Source organism: Mus pahari, chromosome 8 (genome assembly GCF_900095145.1).
Source record: "Mus pahari chromosome 8, PAHARI_EIJ_v1.1, whole genome shotgun sequence".
Classification (NCBI taxonomy): Eukaryota; Metazoa; Chordata; class Mammalia; order Rodentia; family Muridae; genus Mus; species Mus pahari.
This window is the reverse complement of record NC_034597.1, coordinates 24,320,983-24,335,292: the sequence shown is the minus strand read 5'-3', so window position 1 is coordinate 24,335,292 and position 14,310 is coordinate 24,320,983. Positions and strand designations below refer to the sequence as shown.

General features: G+C 44.0%; 1 protein-coding gene across 1 annotated transcript in view; it reads left to right on the top strand.

Annotated features, from left to right (window-relative positions):
- Positions 1-14,310, top strand: part of Wdfy4 (WDFY family member 4) — a 237,520-nt gene that overhangs the window by 138,847 nt on the left and 84,363 nt on the right. Inside the window, exon 40 of the mRNA XM_029541917.1 lies at positions 9,684-9,761. Within this exon, the coding sequence (XP_029397777.1) occupies positions 9,684-9,761 (78 nt within the window). The remainder of the gene's footprint in view (positions 1-9,683; positions 9,762-14,310) is intronic.

The following is a 14,310-nucleotide window of genomic DNA, read 5'->3' as shown; positions in this document are numbered from 1 at the left end:
AGACAAATTAGAACCCACTGTTCATCTTAGAAATTAATATGTGAGTGAGTTTAACAAGAGATGAATTGCACTGTGGTGAGCCAGTCCCTCTTCACCTACTCTGGGCCCCAGTTGTTTGTCATTATTGCTGGAAATATGATTATTACTCTGGTATTACTTGACATTTATTAAGAATCCAGGGGCTGAGCCTCCACAGCAGAGAAAAGTGTAATTATCTGGGCACTCAGAGTAAGAAAATCTCCTGGCCTAAGTCATCCAGTCTCGATGATGCCAACTCCAGGCTGCTCTATCACTCTTGTGTTCTTCACAGTGGGCAGCCAGGGTCTAAGAGCACAGACAGACATGACGCAGGATTTGTCAGCAAATGGGGGAAGTGTTACGTTAAGTTTTTTTCTTTCTTATTAATTGCTTCTATTATTTACTCTCATCCAGATTTTTGTGAGAATGAGCAATTCAGGATATGTCAGTTTTATTTGCACGATGTAAAATTAGGAACTGTTGAGGTACAGCCAATTTTCCATGGTTTTGCTCTTTGTAGTTTCAATTACCTGTGGTCTGAAAATACTTTTATTTTCCCCACGCTACTATGGTTGGTGTATGCATGATGAAGACCTTCAGACCCCACTCTGTCGTGCCTAGGCTTTAAATTGCCACTTAATCTGACATCCCCATGCCTTACACACCTACTCCCCATCAGTTGCTGGATAGCCATCTTGCTTATGTGATTTCTTTACTAAACTCAACAGTCTCTAGCCATCGGTGATCACACAGACCACTGAGGCACACAGGACTTGTGTTCAAATATCTTTTATTTTGTCTGTGAGCAGCCCCTCAGCCCCAGCCAGTAGGGCTGCTAATTCATACTGCCAGTGAGATAGAGAAAATGGAAGTTGCCAACAATAAAAGAGAGACAAAATTCACATGGCCGAGATGCTAAGACCTGTTAGGGTCTGACACTGGGACATGGCTATTGACTCAACTCCAGACTTCACTTTGTCTTCTCCATTTTACCATTAATCCAGGGTCACCAAGGAGCCACGCTTCATGGACTTGTCACCCCCACCCCCATAGCCTCCTCTGCCCAGCCACAGTCAATACAGTCTTTGTTCTTGTTCTGATTTTTGATGGTTTGAGAAGTACCAGCCAGCTATTTTGTAGAGTGTCTGCCAAATTTGATTTGCTTACTGTTCTTCTGGGGTCACTTCAGAATGGAGAAGACAGAGGTCTGGAAAGGGGGTGTTAATGAGTATGTGATAGTCATGTGACATCATCACACAGGATCAACCTTCATCACTCTGTGAGACTGTATCTGCCAGCCTTTTCTACTGCCATTTGCTTATTTCTTCCTTCCCGATTCCCTGGGTTTCAACCCACTAAGTCCACCCCACCCTTAAAATGCAGGGGTGAGTGTGCCTGACCGCCTGCGGAAGCAGGATGGCCTCAGGCTCCTCATTTGAGATTCTCCTACAAGGAAGGGTTATGTTTTCTCCTCCATCTATGTATCCATTCCATCTTTTATTTATCTCAGTATGGACTCATCTATATTTATTGCAGAATTAGGGCTATGATCCATTAAGCCCATCAGGTGATGTGCCTTGTTTTTCAAGTCATTCTAACATATGGCTCGTAACTGGCTTCCTATTTGCTTTTACCATAACCCCCCTGATCTCCTTCCCTGACCTCAAGCATGTTTTGGTTGTTGTTGTTTGGTTTGGGCGGGGCCTTTCTGGCAAGGCTCTCCGTTTTTCTCAGACAATGGAATCTACCACCGATCCAGACTGCCAATACTCACAAATGTTTGATCACAGTTGTCTCCTAAGGCATCCTACCATTTGTTGTGTATAGTCCTCAGGAAAAAAAATCCAGTTAAGCCGCAGTGACAAGCACTCTCAGATCCATCTGATCCAAAATAGCAAGTTCATTTCTCACCTAGACTTACTCTTACCCTGCATGTACGTTACAAACTGCCATGGACTCAGAGGGCCTTAGCCTCGGTTACTCTGGCCCCCAGAGCAGCCGCTATCCAGGATGTTTTGTTTTATGATCGGGTTAAAGAAGAGCTTAAGGACACATCCCCCCGATCTTGTGTAGCCCAGAGTCAGCAAGAACTCTGATACCACAGTAGAACAGGAGGGAGGATCTAGAACTCATGGCCAAAGAACACTAATGTCTTTATGTATATGTATATATGTGTGTGGGTACATATATACATACATATCTTTTCATTAATATATTTGTATATAAATGTTTTGACTATATTATAATATATATGCATTTTTCATTTTCTTTTCCATGCAGATGTAATTGGCATTGTTTCATTGTAATTTCCTATTGTTTTCTATTCCCATCAAAAAAACTCACACCATGGCAGGAGCGTGGTCCCATGTCACTAGACTTTCTCTGATGCTTTCTCAGAGCTGCAGTGAACTGTTGTGTAGAGCGTGTCTGGTTATGGTAGCAAACGGAAGTGTCCATCTTTACTGTGGAGGCTTGTGACAACCCTTTGTGTGAACAGTCCACAATGGCTGCATAGCTGTCTGTGACAGGGCCAAAGCTTTCCTCTATGTGCAGACATATAAATTGTTTCATTGTCAGCTTCTATAAATAGGTTGGCCAAAAATAAAAGTAAAGGCCAACTGGGTGTTGGTGCAGACATCTGATAATATCCTTGGGATAAATTCTCAGCAATGAAATTCGTGGTCAGAGCACTAAAGGACAACACAGTGCAGAGCCACAGAAGCCAGGACTCAGAACAGCATCTCTGTACTGGGGGTCTGAGCCTCTGCCCTCCGCTATTGGCCTTTCCCTTCCAGAGGCCGCACAACTGTGATTACAGGATTAATGACCCTTCACACACGCAAGCCAAATGACTCCTATCAGAGGAGAGCGGGTGCTTCCCTTTTGGACAGTAGTGTCACCAGCAACGGGCCAGCCCCAGGGATACCCCTGGCAAAGTGACATCATCAAGCTGTGGCCAGTGACTTAAAAATGATGGGATGTAATCCATTCCCCATCTCAGAAATCAGGCTTGTATCCTGAAGCACTTGCTTCCTCCTACAGTGACTGGGAGAAAGCAGGGCCCTGGGTACCGTCTCTTAAAGCCCCAGCAGCCTTTGGAGGCTCTTTGTTCTGCTTCAAAGGCTCTTGAGTTCTTTAACAGACTGACAGTTGCTAAGCAAAGGCTATTCAGTTCCCGTAAGTGACACAAAACTCTGCTGTGAATTTGTCCCTAATCAGTGTGCGCCATCCACTGTTGTCCAGGCAGATGGGCCTCTGCCCTTGAATTGACTCAAATCTCCTGACAAATCCCTGCATCCTGTGGATAACAGCTTTTCAGGCTGAGGTCAGAGGCACTTGAAGTTTGTTTAGAGTTGGGTAGATGCCCTAGGTGGAGGCGAAAATGGGAGAGACAGTCCGGCATGCATCTTTCTTTTCCACTCCACTTACGGTCAATCATCCTCGCTTTGCTTCAGTGTCTGATTCAGCTAATAGGAGTAACAGCAGCACAGGCTGACGGGGAAGCTGACTATTAGACGTGCTATTCACATACAGACCCCTTTATCAGCTGCAAAGTGTTCTGTGCCTGTCAGTAGAGAGGACAGGGCAGCATTTGAATTCTCCATGCTTGTAGATAAGTCACTGCAGAGCTGCTAGTCAGTCCCCCTCCCATTTGCAAGTCTATCCAGGACTCCCGCTGAGCCCTCAGGGAGAAAGCAGAGACTTTGTACTTCTCTGCACTGGAGATGGGAACTCTGAGGGGTGAAGCCCCTCCCTCTCCAGGTGACACCAACCTCTAATCCATATAAGCACCCAGCTGTACCTCTTCCCTTCAGTCTCCAAGCCTGAGGGGCTCTCTCTCTCTGCCATTGCTCATATCCTGTGCCACCAGGGACCTTTCTCTTGTCTTTGCTTTTTGGCCTCACCCCTCCTCTTTCCATGCCCCGCCTCTGACTAATATACACTCAGCCCTTGGTACATGTTTTAGATTGATTACAGGGCCCTCCACTATTCACTGAAGCTCCTGTGTGTTATATAAAGGGGTGTGATAGATACTTGTGCCTAGCCTATGAACTTCTATGTCCCTCAAGTCATCTTTAGATTACTAATAACACCCACTGCAGTGCCAGTTCTGTGTGCCTGGTTGTTACACTGTACTATTTAAGGAGTGAAGGCAAGAAAAAAAAATCCCTAAATGTTCAGAACAGGCAAATTATCCCAGACTTAACTACGTAGCACTGTATATATAAAAATGTGGATTTAAATTTTTTGTTCTTCTCTTGGTTGACTCCTGGAATGCTTGAGTCTGTCTTTACCCATTGTAGCCTGTGACCTTGTTCCCAGCTTCCTTTCTCTTCTCTTGCAGAGTGGAGCTTCTTATATGTGTTGTTCCTATTGGCTATGTCCACGTTCTTCTGTTCCATCACTAGTTGAGCTATGGCTGATCAAGTCGTTCTTGAGAATGCCTTGCAGCCCGCTCTCATTTGTGGACTCACATCTGTTTCCTGGCCTCACCTTTTTTTCTGTGCAATCATTGAGCTTGAACCCTTCCTTCTGCTTCCCTTAGAACTGTCCGAGCCTTTGGTCTGAACCTGCTAGAAAGCAGATGCCTTCTGATAGCAACGTTGTCACCTGTCAGAAAGAGCAGGGCCTTGTCTGACTCCCTGAGGAGGTGAGGGGCGAGGAACGGGCCCAGGCATACCTGCTTCAGCAAGATGATAGAAAAGGCTTTGCACTGGTCTGTTTTTGTAGGATGTGAGTGTGGCAGCAGAAAGCAGGGACTCAAGACATCTTCGTTCCTGGCCTTTGGCAGCCACACCACATGAATAAATCAATTAATCTTTCTAGAATCAAATCCATCATTTGTGGTAACAGGAAGTGGCCAGCATCTCCTTGGTCTATCTGCTAAGCTGGTATGAAGCTGAAATGGGGTTGTGGGATAGAAGTATATTATAAACTGTCACCCAAAGAAATCATGGGTATAAAATACCAGAATTGTAAATATGATCAGTTTGGGAGAGAAAGAAAAAGATTTAGCTACTCTCTTCAATGGTACACTTATGGAAAATTCTGGCATTTATCTATAGCTGCCTTATCCTTAACTAAGAGGAATCCCAGTGAGGATCCAGTATTGATGTTATAGCAGAAGCCAGAGGCCTCAAACCAGACCCAAGTCTCCTTGCAATGAACATTTGCAAGTAAAGATGTGTGGACAAAAGGGTACACTGTAGGACACATGACAGCTTCCTCGACAAGCTGTTTTCTGTGATGCTTTGCTTTGTTTATTATTTTTCATCTTCTTTTGTGGGGGGAGGTTGCAAAGGCAGAATGTGGGTACGAAGGGATGGGGAGACGAGTGGGATTGGGGTGCACTATGTGAAACTCACAAAGAATCAATGAAACGTTAAAACAGACAGACAAACCAGCAATGCCCTGTCTGTAGCAGCCATGGCCAAGGCTGTCTATATTCCTGAAGAGACACTCACTCATGTCCAGTTAGATTCGCCTCTCTTGTGGAGCACACAAGCATTCACTAAGCTTCTATAATCTCCAGGCTCTGTAGTATAGAGGTGAACCACATGTCTGGCTTGTAACAGGAGAGATAAAGCCTCGGGTGATGGTGACCCAGAAGAGGGAAACTTCCTGAACCAAAGTCCAGATGAGACTTTGTGGAGGTCACTTACTCCTCAGTGTCACCACAGAAGTCTTATAGGAAAGTCTGATTTAATTCACCTTTTCCTCATATTTGGCATTTTTCCTTTTGATTTAATGCTTTTTGTGGCTACCCTGGCAGCAATTTTGGATGGATTTGGTTATGGTAAGACTGAATGTAGAGTATTTCCTGGTTACTCTCATGGCAACACAGGGCAAAGTCCACATGAGGTGAAAGCATCAAGTTCAAGGACCACCAGTAAAGAAATGTTCGTAGGATCTGGTGAGAGGATCGTATGAGAGGATCGTATGAGAGGGCAGGGACAACTCTAAAGTTTCTGGTTTGCTTACCCATGTGAATTAAATCTGATAAGCTGGGAGAATAATAGGGGACATTGAAAAACAAGAGAGAAAGAGCAAACTTGATTGTATGATTTTAAAAAAACAAAAAAGGCAGTGGGGGCTTCCCAGCAGAAAGCTCAGGAAAGTGGATCGAGTCAACATGGATTTGTGAGCTATTAGCAGTCAGGGATTAGTTAAGCCTCCATACACAATGCCTCAGAAGAACAAGGTGGGTACTGATGGGAAAAGTCTGAGAACACCTTGTTACCTAATTCATGTTGCCAAAGGCATTGTGTTTGGAAGAATCGGGGTTCTTGCCTGTAATGCAGCAGCTGTGAGCTGTTCAACACTTATGTCACTAGCATTGATCATAACCTTTGCTTCACTCACAAATGTCCACAAATGATCTAACAGAAATATTGAAGAAATTTTACAAACAAAATTAAAAAGAAAAAAAAAAAAGAAAGAAAGAAATGAGCCTACACTCATTACTCCAGAATTGGATTTTAAAAATTATATTGTTTCCCTAATTTGCCAACAAACACTTTTCTGTTTTATTGGAACATAATATACAGGGAAAATATCCAAATGGCAAGTATGTAAAGTAAGCATTTTAACAAAGAGAACATACAGTTGCCACCCAGATAAAAAGCATGAGGCTAGCAGCACTCTGGTCCCTAGCCTCACTAGGTGTCCCCCCATTCATGTCCCAACCCCTCAGCCCCAAATTCTGCATATACTGAATGCTACCTATTATTTTCCCACATTTTAAAATTTATGTTAATAAAGTAGAAACATATATATTCTTTTTTTTCCCCCTGAGACAGGGTTTCTCTGTATAGCCCTGGCTGTCCTGGAACTCACTCTATAGACCAGGCTGGCCTCGAACTCAGAAATCTGCCTGCCTCTGCCTCCCAAGTGCTGGGATTAAAGGCATGTGCCACCACTGCCCAGCTGAAACATATATATTCTTTTGTAGGCCTCTTTCTCTTCAAATTATGCTTGTAAGATTCAATGGCATCCTTGCACACAGCAGCAGTTCATTTGCTCTGTGGAAAAGGGAATTCTCAAGACTTTTGGTCTCAGGAGCGCCTCACATCCTTAAAATGTATTGAAAAATCAACCCAAAAGGTTTATTTACTTAGGTTATAAATATATTGGCATTTATTGTAAAGGAAACTAAACCAGAATTCAAAAAATAGTGCACTTACTAATTAATTTGAAATACTAATGAGAAATCTATTGTCTGTAAAAATAAAAGATGGCTTAATGAATAATTACAATTTTAAAACAAAAAGACTGAGAACATTTGTTATTTTATATTTTAATAAATACCTTTAATTCAATGTCTAACTGTGTACTTGGGGAGGAAGTAACAATTTACTTTTTAGGAAATACAGGCATTTTCCTTTGGTAGCACAGGAAGACACAATAAATAGCAATGTTTTTAAAGCTCACCTGAAACCTTAGTCAATGAAATAGTTCTACTTTGTAACATTAAATTGTTTTTCCCTGTGTTGCATAAAGAAGAGAGACTTTAATCTATATTGTATTATAGATTATAGCATGCGTGTCACATACATTAGAAAGACTGCTCTCCTGAGCTGTATTTCACAGTTGTTCATTACTCAGTGTGCCAGTAGGATTTTGTCAACACAAACCTAGACATATCCGGGAGGGAATCTCAGTTGCCAAAATAAATAAATAAAGAAAGAAAGAAAGAAAGAAAGAAAGAAAGAAAGAAAGAAAGAAAGAAAGAAAGAAAGAAAGAAAGAAAAGAAAAGAAAGAAAGAAGAGAAGAAAAAAGAAAAGAAAACAAACAAACAAAACCACCTCTAAGTGGAAAGGACAATGTAAAAGGCAGTGGAGATGGAGGACAAGAGAAAACAAGTCCCTTTCAATCAACATGAGCAAAGCGCATACACTCAGCCCAGACCCAGGCAGCAGAGGACCTGCAGGGGACTGCTCGGCCCTTGCATTTATATTATGGCTTCTAGTGTAGTGTTTCATGTGATCCTGAGTGTGTGGGTCTTTGTTTCTTGTGCTCTCTCTTGGGCTTCTTTCCTTCAGTTTGTGTTGTCCAATTCCAATGTATTAGCTTCTGTTTTATTTTATTTTATTTTATTTTATTATTATCCTTTAGAAGCCTGTTTGTTTTCTAATGAGAGAGAGAAAGGGGATAGATCAGGATGGGAGGGGAATGAAGGGGAGGAGAAGGAACCAGGAGTAGATGGAGGGAAACCGGAAACCTTAATCAGGGTAGAAAAAATGAAAGAAAAAGGAAGGAAGGAAGGAAGGAAGGAAGGAAGGGAGGGAGGGAGGGAGGGAGGGAGGGAGGGAGGGAGAAAGGTCCAGGTTGGAGCCTTGGTACAGAAAGGGTTTTTACAATGTTTACAATGGAACAGTGGGGTAAGTGTGCTACAGTGAGAAGCATGCTGCTCAACACCGCTGGCTCTGGAATAAGTAAAATCCAGATTTACACTATTTTAGAAGATGAAACCTCCTCCACAGCATTGGTCTGTAAGGAAGTCTGTAGTGCATTTTCTTGGTTAAGGTTCAGTGCAGGAAGTCCAAGCTCACTGTGGACAATGTCAACCCAGGGCAGGGGTTTCTGGGTGCTCAAGCTGTGGGGAAGCAAGTCAGTAAACAGTGCTCTCCTGTGGTCTGTGCTTCAGTTTTCCAGCATCCTGACAGGTCACCTCAACAAATGTCTCCACTCGTTTCACTGGGTCATTTCCAAGAGAATATCCAGCAAATACTAAATAGTAATAACTATAGGTTTGTCCATTGGTCATTTGTTTTCTAATAAAAACAGAGTTACTGTGTGTCAGAAGCCTCTAGCTTGGTTCACATGCAGGCTGACTCTATAACCATGACCCCTTGAAGCAGCCATCAGCTGTCTGGGGACCCAGAAAGGCTTTATATAGACGTCCCACTTTCACAAGCACATGGACTGTGAAACCAGTGGCTTTGAGAATTGAAACCTATCAGAAACCCCACCTTTAAGTGTTCATCCTACAGATGTCTCCAAAATAAAAAAGGCTACAGCAGCCCTTTCTTACCTTCTCAGCTTCTCCATCTCAACCGGCTTCTCCTTACCAGCCCCCAGAGTAGGTCACAGATGCAGAAGGCCTAGTGTGATTCCTTTTACTGCCATTTCCCATGTTGGAACATCGTGGTGGGCTTAGAGATTATAAACTCTTCAGCTGCACCCACCCCCATGGAGCCATAATCCCTACTAAACTTATCTATCTACAGGATACTTTCTGCTTAGTGGCCCAACCTCCTGTTCTACTTAAAATATGCAACTATCTCAAGGAAAGAAGCAAAAAACATTAATATTAGGCAATCCTTGGTGAGTTTTCTTTCCTTCCAAGACTGTGCATCAAGTCTTATCTCTCTTGGCTGCCTCTTTACTGTGGTAAAGCAGATTACCCAAAGCTACGTTTTGGTGATTATTCTAAAGAGGAGAGCTGAACCTATCGTGGTTGGAAAAGAAAGGGACACACAAGTGTGGATGTGAATGTGTCTTGTTAGTGGATCAGCACAGGCAAAATCACTAGTCATGAGACTGTGACTGGTTTTGCCACCAGAGTCTTGACCACCATTTCTTGTGGCAACTGGTCAGACTGGAGGCGTGTATCTCAGTCTCCAGTATCACTAAACTGTGGCTGCCTTTCTCTCTTCTCCAGGATTTTGTGTCCTGCATAGAGAATTACAGAAGGAAAGGACAAGAGCTGTATGCATCTATATACAAGGACTATGTGCAGGTAAGAAACAAAGCACGCCTTCTTACTGAAGAGTATTCTTGGAGCAACCTTGAGTGACAAGAAAGAAGGGGAGAGAGAAAGAGGAGAGAAAATCAGAGGGCCTTTGTCTTACATTTTAGAGCACAAAAGTCAACAACTGCTCACAGTGATGGACTCACTCTTCTTGGCTCCTGCAGTGGGCACAGCAGCCACTAACCCTGTTAGTGTTCACACACATGCTCACTCACCAGGCAGTGGATGCTAAGATCCCAAGGTGCCTCAAAGCCTGCTGGGAGCTGGAGGCATCATCACAAAACACCGAACTGGGCCTCCTATTTGGATGGCTTCACTATAAGGGGAAGTTTCATATTATTAAATACAACCCCAGCTTGTGGCATGGTATGGATTTAGCAAGGAAAGAAGAAATTTTAACAAAAGGCAGAATCTAATTTGGACTACTGGATGTTTTCTCTGAGTAAGGAAATGTTTAATCTGAGATCTGTAGAGGAAGATAGGGGCTGAAATATTTTTAGGAACGTGTTTTGGCCAGAGAGAAATGCACATGGAGGTCCTGAGGGAGGAAGGAACTGGGTGCCATTGTTTAGCTGGAAAAAGTGATGGAAGCGCCTGACCAGGAGACACAGAGAGAAGATGAAGCTGGGCCAAAGCACAGGAGGTTCCTGTCACATTGGGATTTTTGACTCTAAATGTAGAGGGCTGTCACCAATAAGGACATGTGCAGGTGTGGTTTCTGCACAGTCAAGGCAGATCACACTCAGGCTAGCCAGAGCATCATTGAACCCCAGGCTTTCCCCTTCCTAGATATTTCCTAACCATGAAGATCAAAAGAGCAAAGATGTCCTTGGCCTGTGACTGGGAGACAATAGATATTCCACATATGCTTATGTCATGGCTAAGAAGTTGGGTTTTAATTGATTTTTAAAATGGAACATTTTAAGTGAGCATGGCATGCAATATCCAAACATATCAATCTTTTATTTACAGAGGAATATTTCTATGCCAAAGCCTACATCCTGTGCTGAAAATACAGCACTTCGAAAGCTTCCACTCTGCCTTGAAGGCATTTCAACCATAGTAGTGAGGGCAAGGGTAAATAAGAATATACAGGACAGGGTGGCAAGACTCAAACTGGAATGTTCTACTGTGAAAGTTCAATGGGGGAAAGAAATCCTTAGCGCACAGGTGTGTAGGTGTGCGGTGCAGGAGGCCTAAAGGATGAGATACAGAAATCTCCTGGCCTAGGTAACAGGCTTGGCAGCCCAGGCCCGCCCAGGAATTAGGGTTTCCTGAGCTGTGTAGCCTACACTTAGCTACTCAGTTTATCAGCACAACTTAGTGGGACATCAGACCCTGCAGGTGTAACAGACAGGCTTAAGGCGGGCCCTTGGAAGCTGTCACAGGGGTCAGCCAGGATATCTTGTACTAAGACTTGGACCAAGACTTTGCCATGGGCATGTTCTTACATACTGCAGACGACCTTACACAGCTGGAGGGTGCCTTCTGACATATTTGGGTACTGTCTGTGTCTGTGGGACAGACCTTGAATATCAGTTCATCCTCCAAATGGCCTTGCTCATTTTGTCAGAGTGAGCAATGCGGTTAATATGTTCAGTTACCACTGAAAGGGAAAATGGATGAGGTTGGGTGGCTGTCTTTATTTTAGGAAAACCGTCTTCACACCTGGGTCATTTTGAGGCAGAAGGTAACACTTTTTAATCAGGATCTCACCAAGAGCCTTATATTTTTGTTGCAAGAACCTGGGCCACTAATTTCTGTCTAGAAGAAAGAGCGGAGGTCTGGGCAGGCTAAGTTCCTGCTGACTCTGCAAAATCAAAAGTTCCTGTGGGTAGGGCCAGGAGTCAACAGAAGTGCCAGCCCAGAAGGGCGGCACCAGTCTCCTGAATGCTAGTCTGGCTCTGTTTCATAAGTCAGTTTCACTTGACTTGGGTTTAGAAAGTACTTGAAAAATGTGTGTGATTTACTGTTGGTTAGGGTTTTTATTATTATTAGAAAAATCAGCATTTTGGAAGATATTTCATGTTTCCAAGTCTTTAAATATTTAAAGTGTTTCAATATTTAGAGGACTGCATATGTAATCACTGTCTGCTTGAGATAATGGGGTCTGGAGCGCTCACCCCATTTTCTGAGGGCCAGCCCATTTTCTCAGTGCACATCATGTCCAAAAAGGTCCAGCTCAACTTCTCGTGTGTTTTGAGACAGGAGTCTTGCTATGTAGCCCTGCCTGGCCTGGAATTCCCTACTTAGACATCACAGGCTACAGTAGGTTCACAGAGATCCACCTACATCTACTTTCCAAGTGCTGGGATTAAAGGTGTGGGCCCCGACTCGTGGGATAAGCTCAAAATGTGGCAGAAGTCAGTGTTCTGAAATCTGATGTTTTCTAAGGGTCAGCTTCTGCTAAATCGTCGCTTCTCAATCTGTGGGTTGTATCCCCTTTGGGGGTCACACATCAGATCTCCCGAATACCAGATATTAACATTACAACTCATAACAGGAGCAAAATTACAGTTGTGAAATAGCAATGAAATAATTTTATGGTTGGGGATCACCACAACATGAGGAACTATAGTAAGGAGTCACAGCCTCAGGAATTTTGAAAACCAACGTGCTCCCAAGGAGAGCCTCTCCCAAGGAGATGACAGTGGAAATAGGGGCCGTGCTGCAGCGCTCCCAATAACAAGACTCCTCCAGCCTCTGCTTGACCCATCACTTAGAGGTCCCCAGAGATGGAGGGAGCCTGTGCCCTGGAGGTCACCCCAGCATTGTCTTATCCAATACACACTTCCCTGCCACATCTCTGTCCTCTGTAAAAGTTCTGCTGCCATTCCTCCCTCCTCTCTGATGCATTCACTTGTCCCTCTGCTCTGTCTGTTGTCTTCTCTGCAGAAGTTGCTTCTGTTCTGTGCTTGGACCATGCTATTCCCATGCTAGGGTCTTGCTGTGGTGAACAGGCATGCCTGAGCCTGCCTGAGCTTCCTAAAACTCTTTGCCAGGTGCTGGTCACACACACCCCCCCCAAATACCCTTGCTCTTTGTGTGAGAGAGCTGTGCACTCCTTTGGGCTCACTGGGGACCAATGAGCTGTTTCCTTTCTCTCCCAGTCTCTGTCTCTTTAAGTCTTTACACAGTACTTTCAGGAGCTAGGGTCAGGACATCAACTCTGACTGACTTATGCAACTGATAAAATGATGAGGCACTGCGGAGAAAGGCAGGCTTCAAGCAGAGCTCGACCCATGAGACCAGCATCCATCCCCGCCCTCCTTGCTGACCCTTCCTTCCCTCTCTCTTTCTCCTCTCTTTTCCTCTCCCTCTCCTTTCTTTCACTCTTTATCCTCTCTCCCCCACCTTCATCTGTCTGTCTGTCTGTCTGTCTGTCTGTCTGTCTGTCTGTCCGTCTTTCTCTCAGTCATCATTTTTCCCTCACAAACATACCCTGTGAGTTCGAAGCTTGAAGGCACGTGGACAGAAGGGTGAGTCTGGGGTTAGCTTCCTCTGTGCACCAGGTCTCATTCTGAAACAAGATCACTTTCTAGTTTGTCCAAAGTCACTCTCAGTGTCAGGCCACATATCTGCAGGGCCATCCCTGCCCAAGGAAAAAAGCCCTGTGGAGGTAGAGAGCCAAACACACTTCCTCTGCCTGGGCCTCAGAGAGCACCATGGCCAATACACGTGCATCTTTCGTGTCTGTTTATGTTGTTTTTTTTGTTTTGTTTTGTTTTGTTTTTTGAGACAGCTGTTGCTTTCATTACTATATTTATCTGACCATTCTCTGAGAAATGAAAATTTAGGACAAATGATGTCAAATATTTGAAGAACTACAACATTTCATTTGAAGTTATTCCTGCCATTCAAGCTAAACCATTTCTTTGATAGGCGTGGTGTGAAACCTTAGTATGACCTTCAAAAACAGTGTAGGGTGTCCGTGTGCTTTTTAAAAGGCTCAAGCTTCGTGGCAGCAGAAGATAGGGAAGTAAAAACTACACACACAAACCGAGGATTTCATGAACATCAGATTACTTGCAAATACACTCAAGCTGTAAGTTCTTTGACTATTCCAGAACCCTTACATATTCAAGAATCATATGATGTTAGGATGCGAAGGTCCTCATGCGCCATGCAGGGCATGTGTCTTATTTAATCACTGTGGATTCTGAAGCCCAAAGATGAGGATGACTCTCAAAGCATCAGTCATCGCAGGACTGTGGGCCCCTACCCTGCCAGCAGACTGGGTCTCCAGGAGGGACAAGAACTATTTAAGAAGGCAGAGGCGATGGAAACCCCATGTCCTTGGGACTCACTACTACTACCAGCAGTCTATGACAAGGAGGGCCAAAGGCTGCTGTTTTCTCCTTCTCTGCCTTCCAGATCTCAATGATCTGGAACCTGAGAAATAACTTCCTTCTCCTTGTCTGGTCCTGGCTCCAGGGAGGATGCTATACAAGCCTAAGGGCTACCTGGAGGGCCATCTTTCTCCAATAACCACCATAGGAGCTATGGGGCAGACTGCAAGCGGCAGGCTTCTAAATGT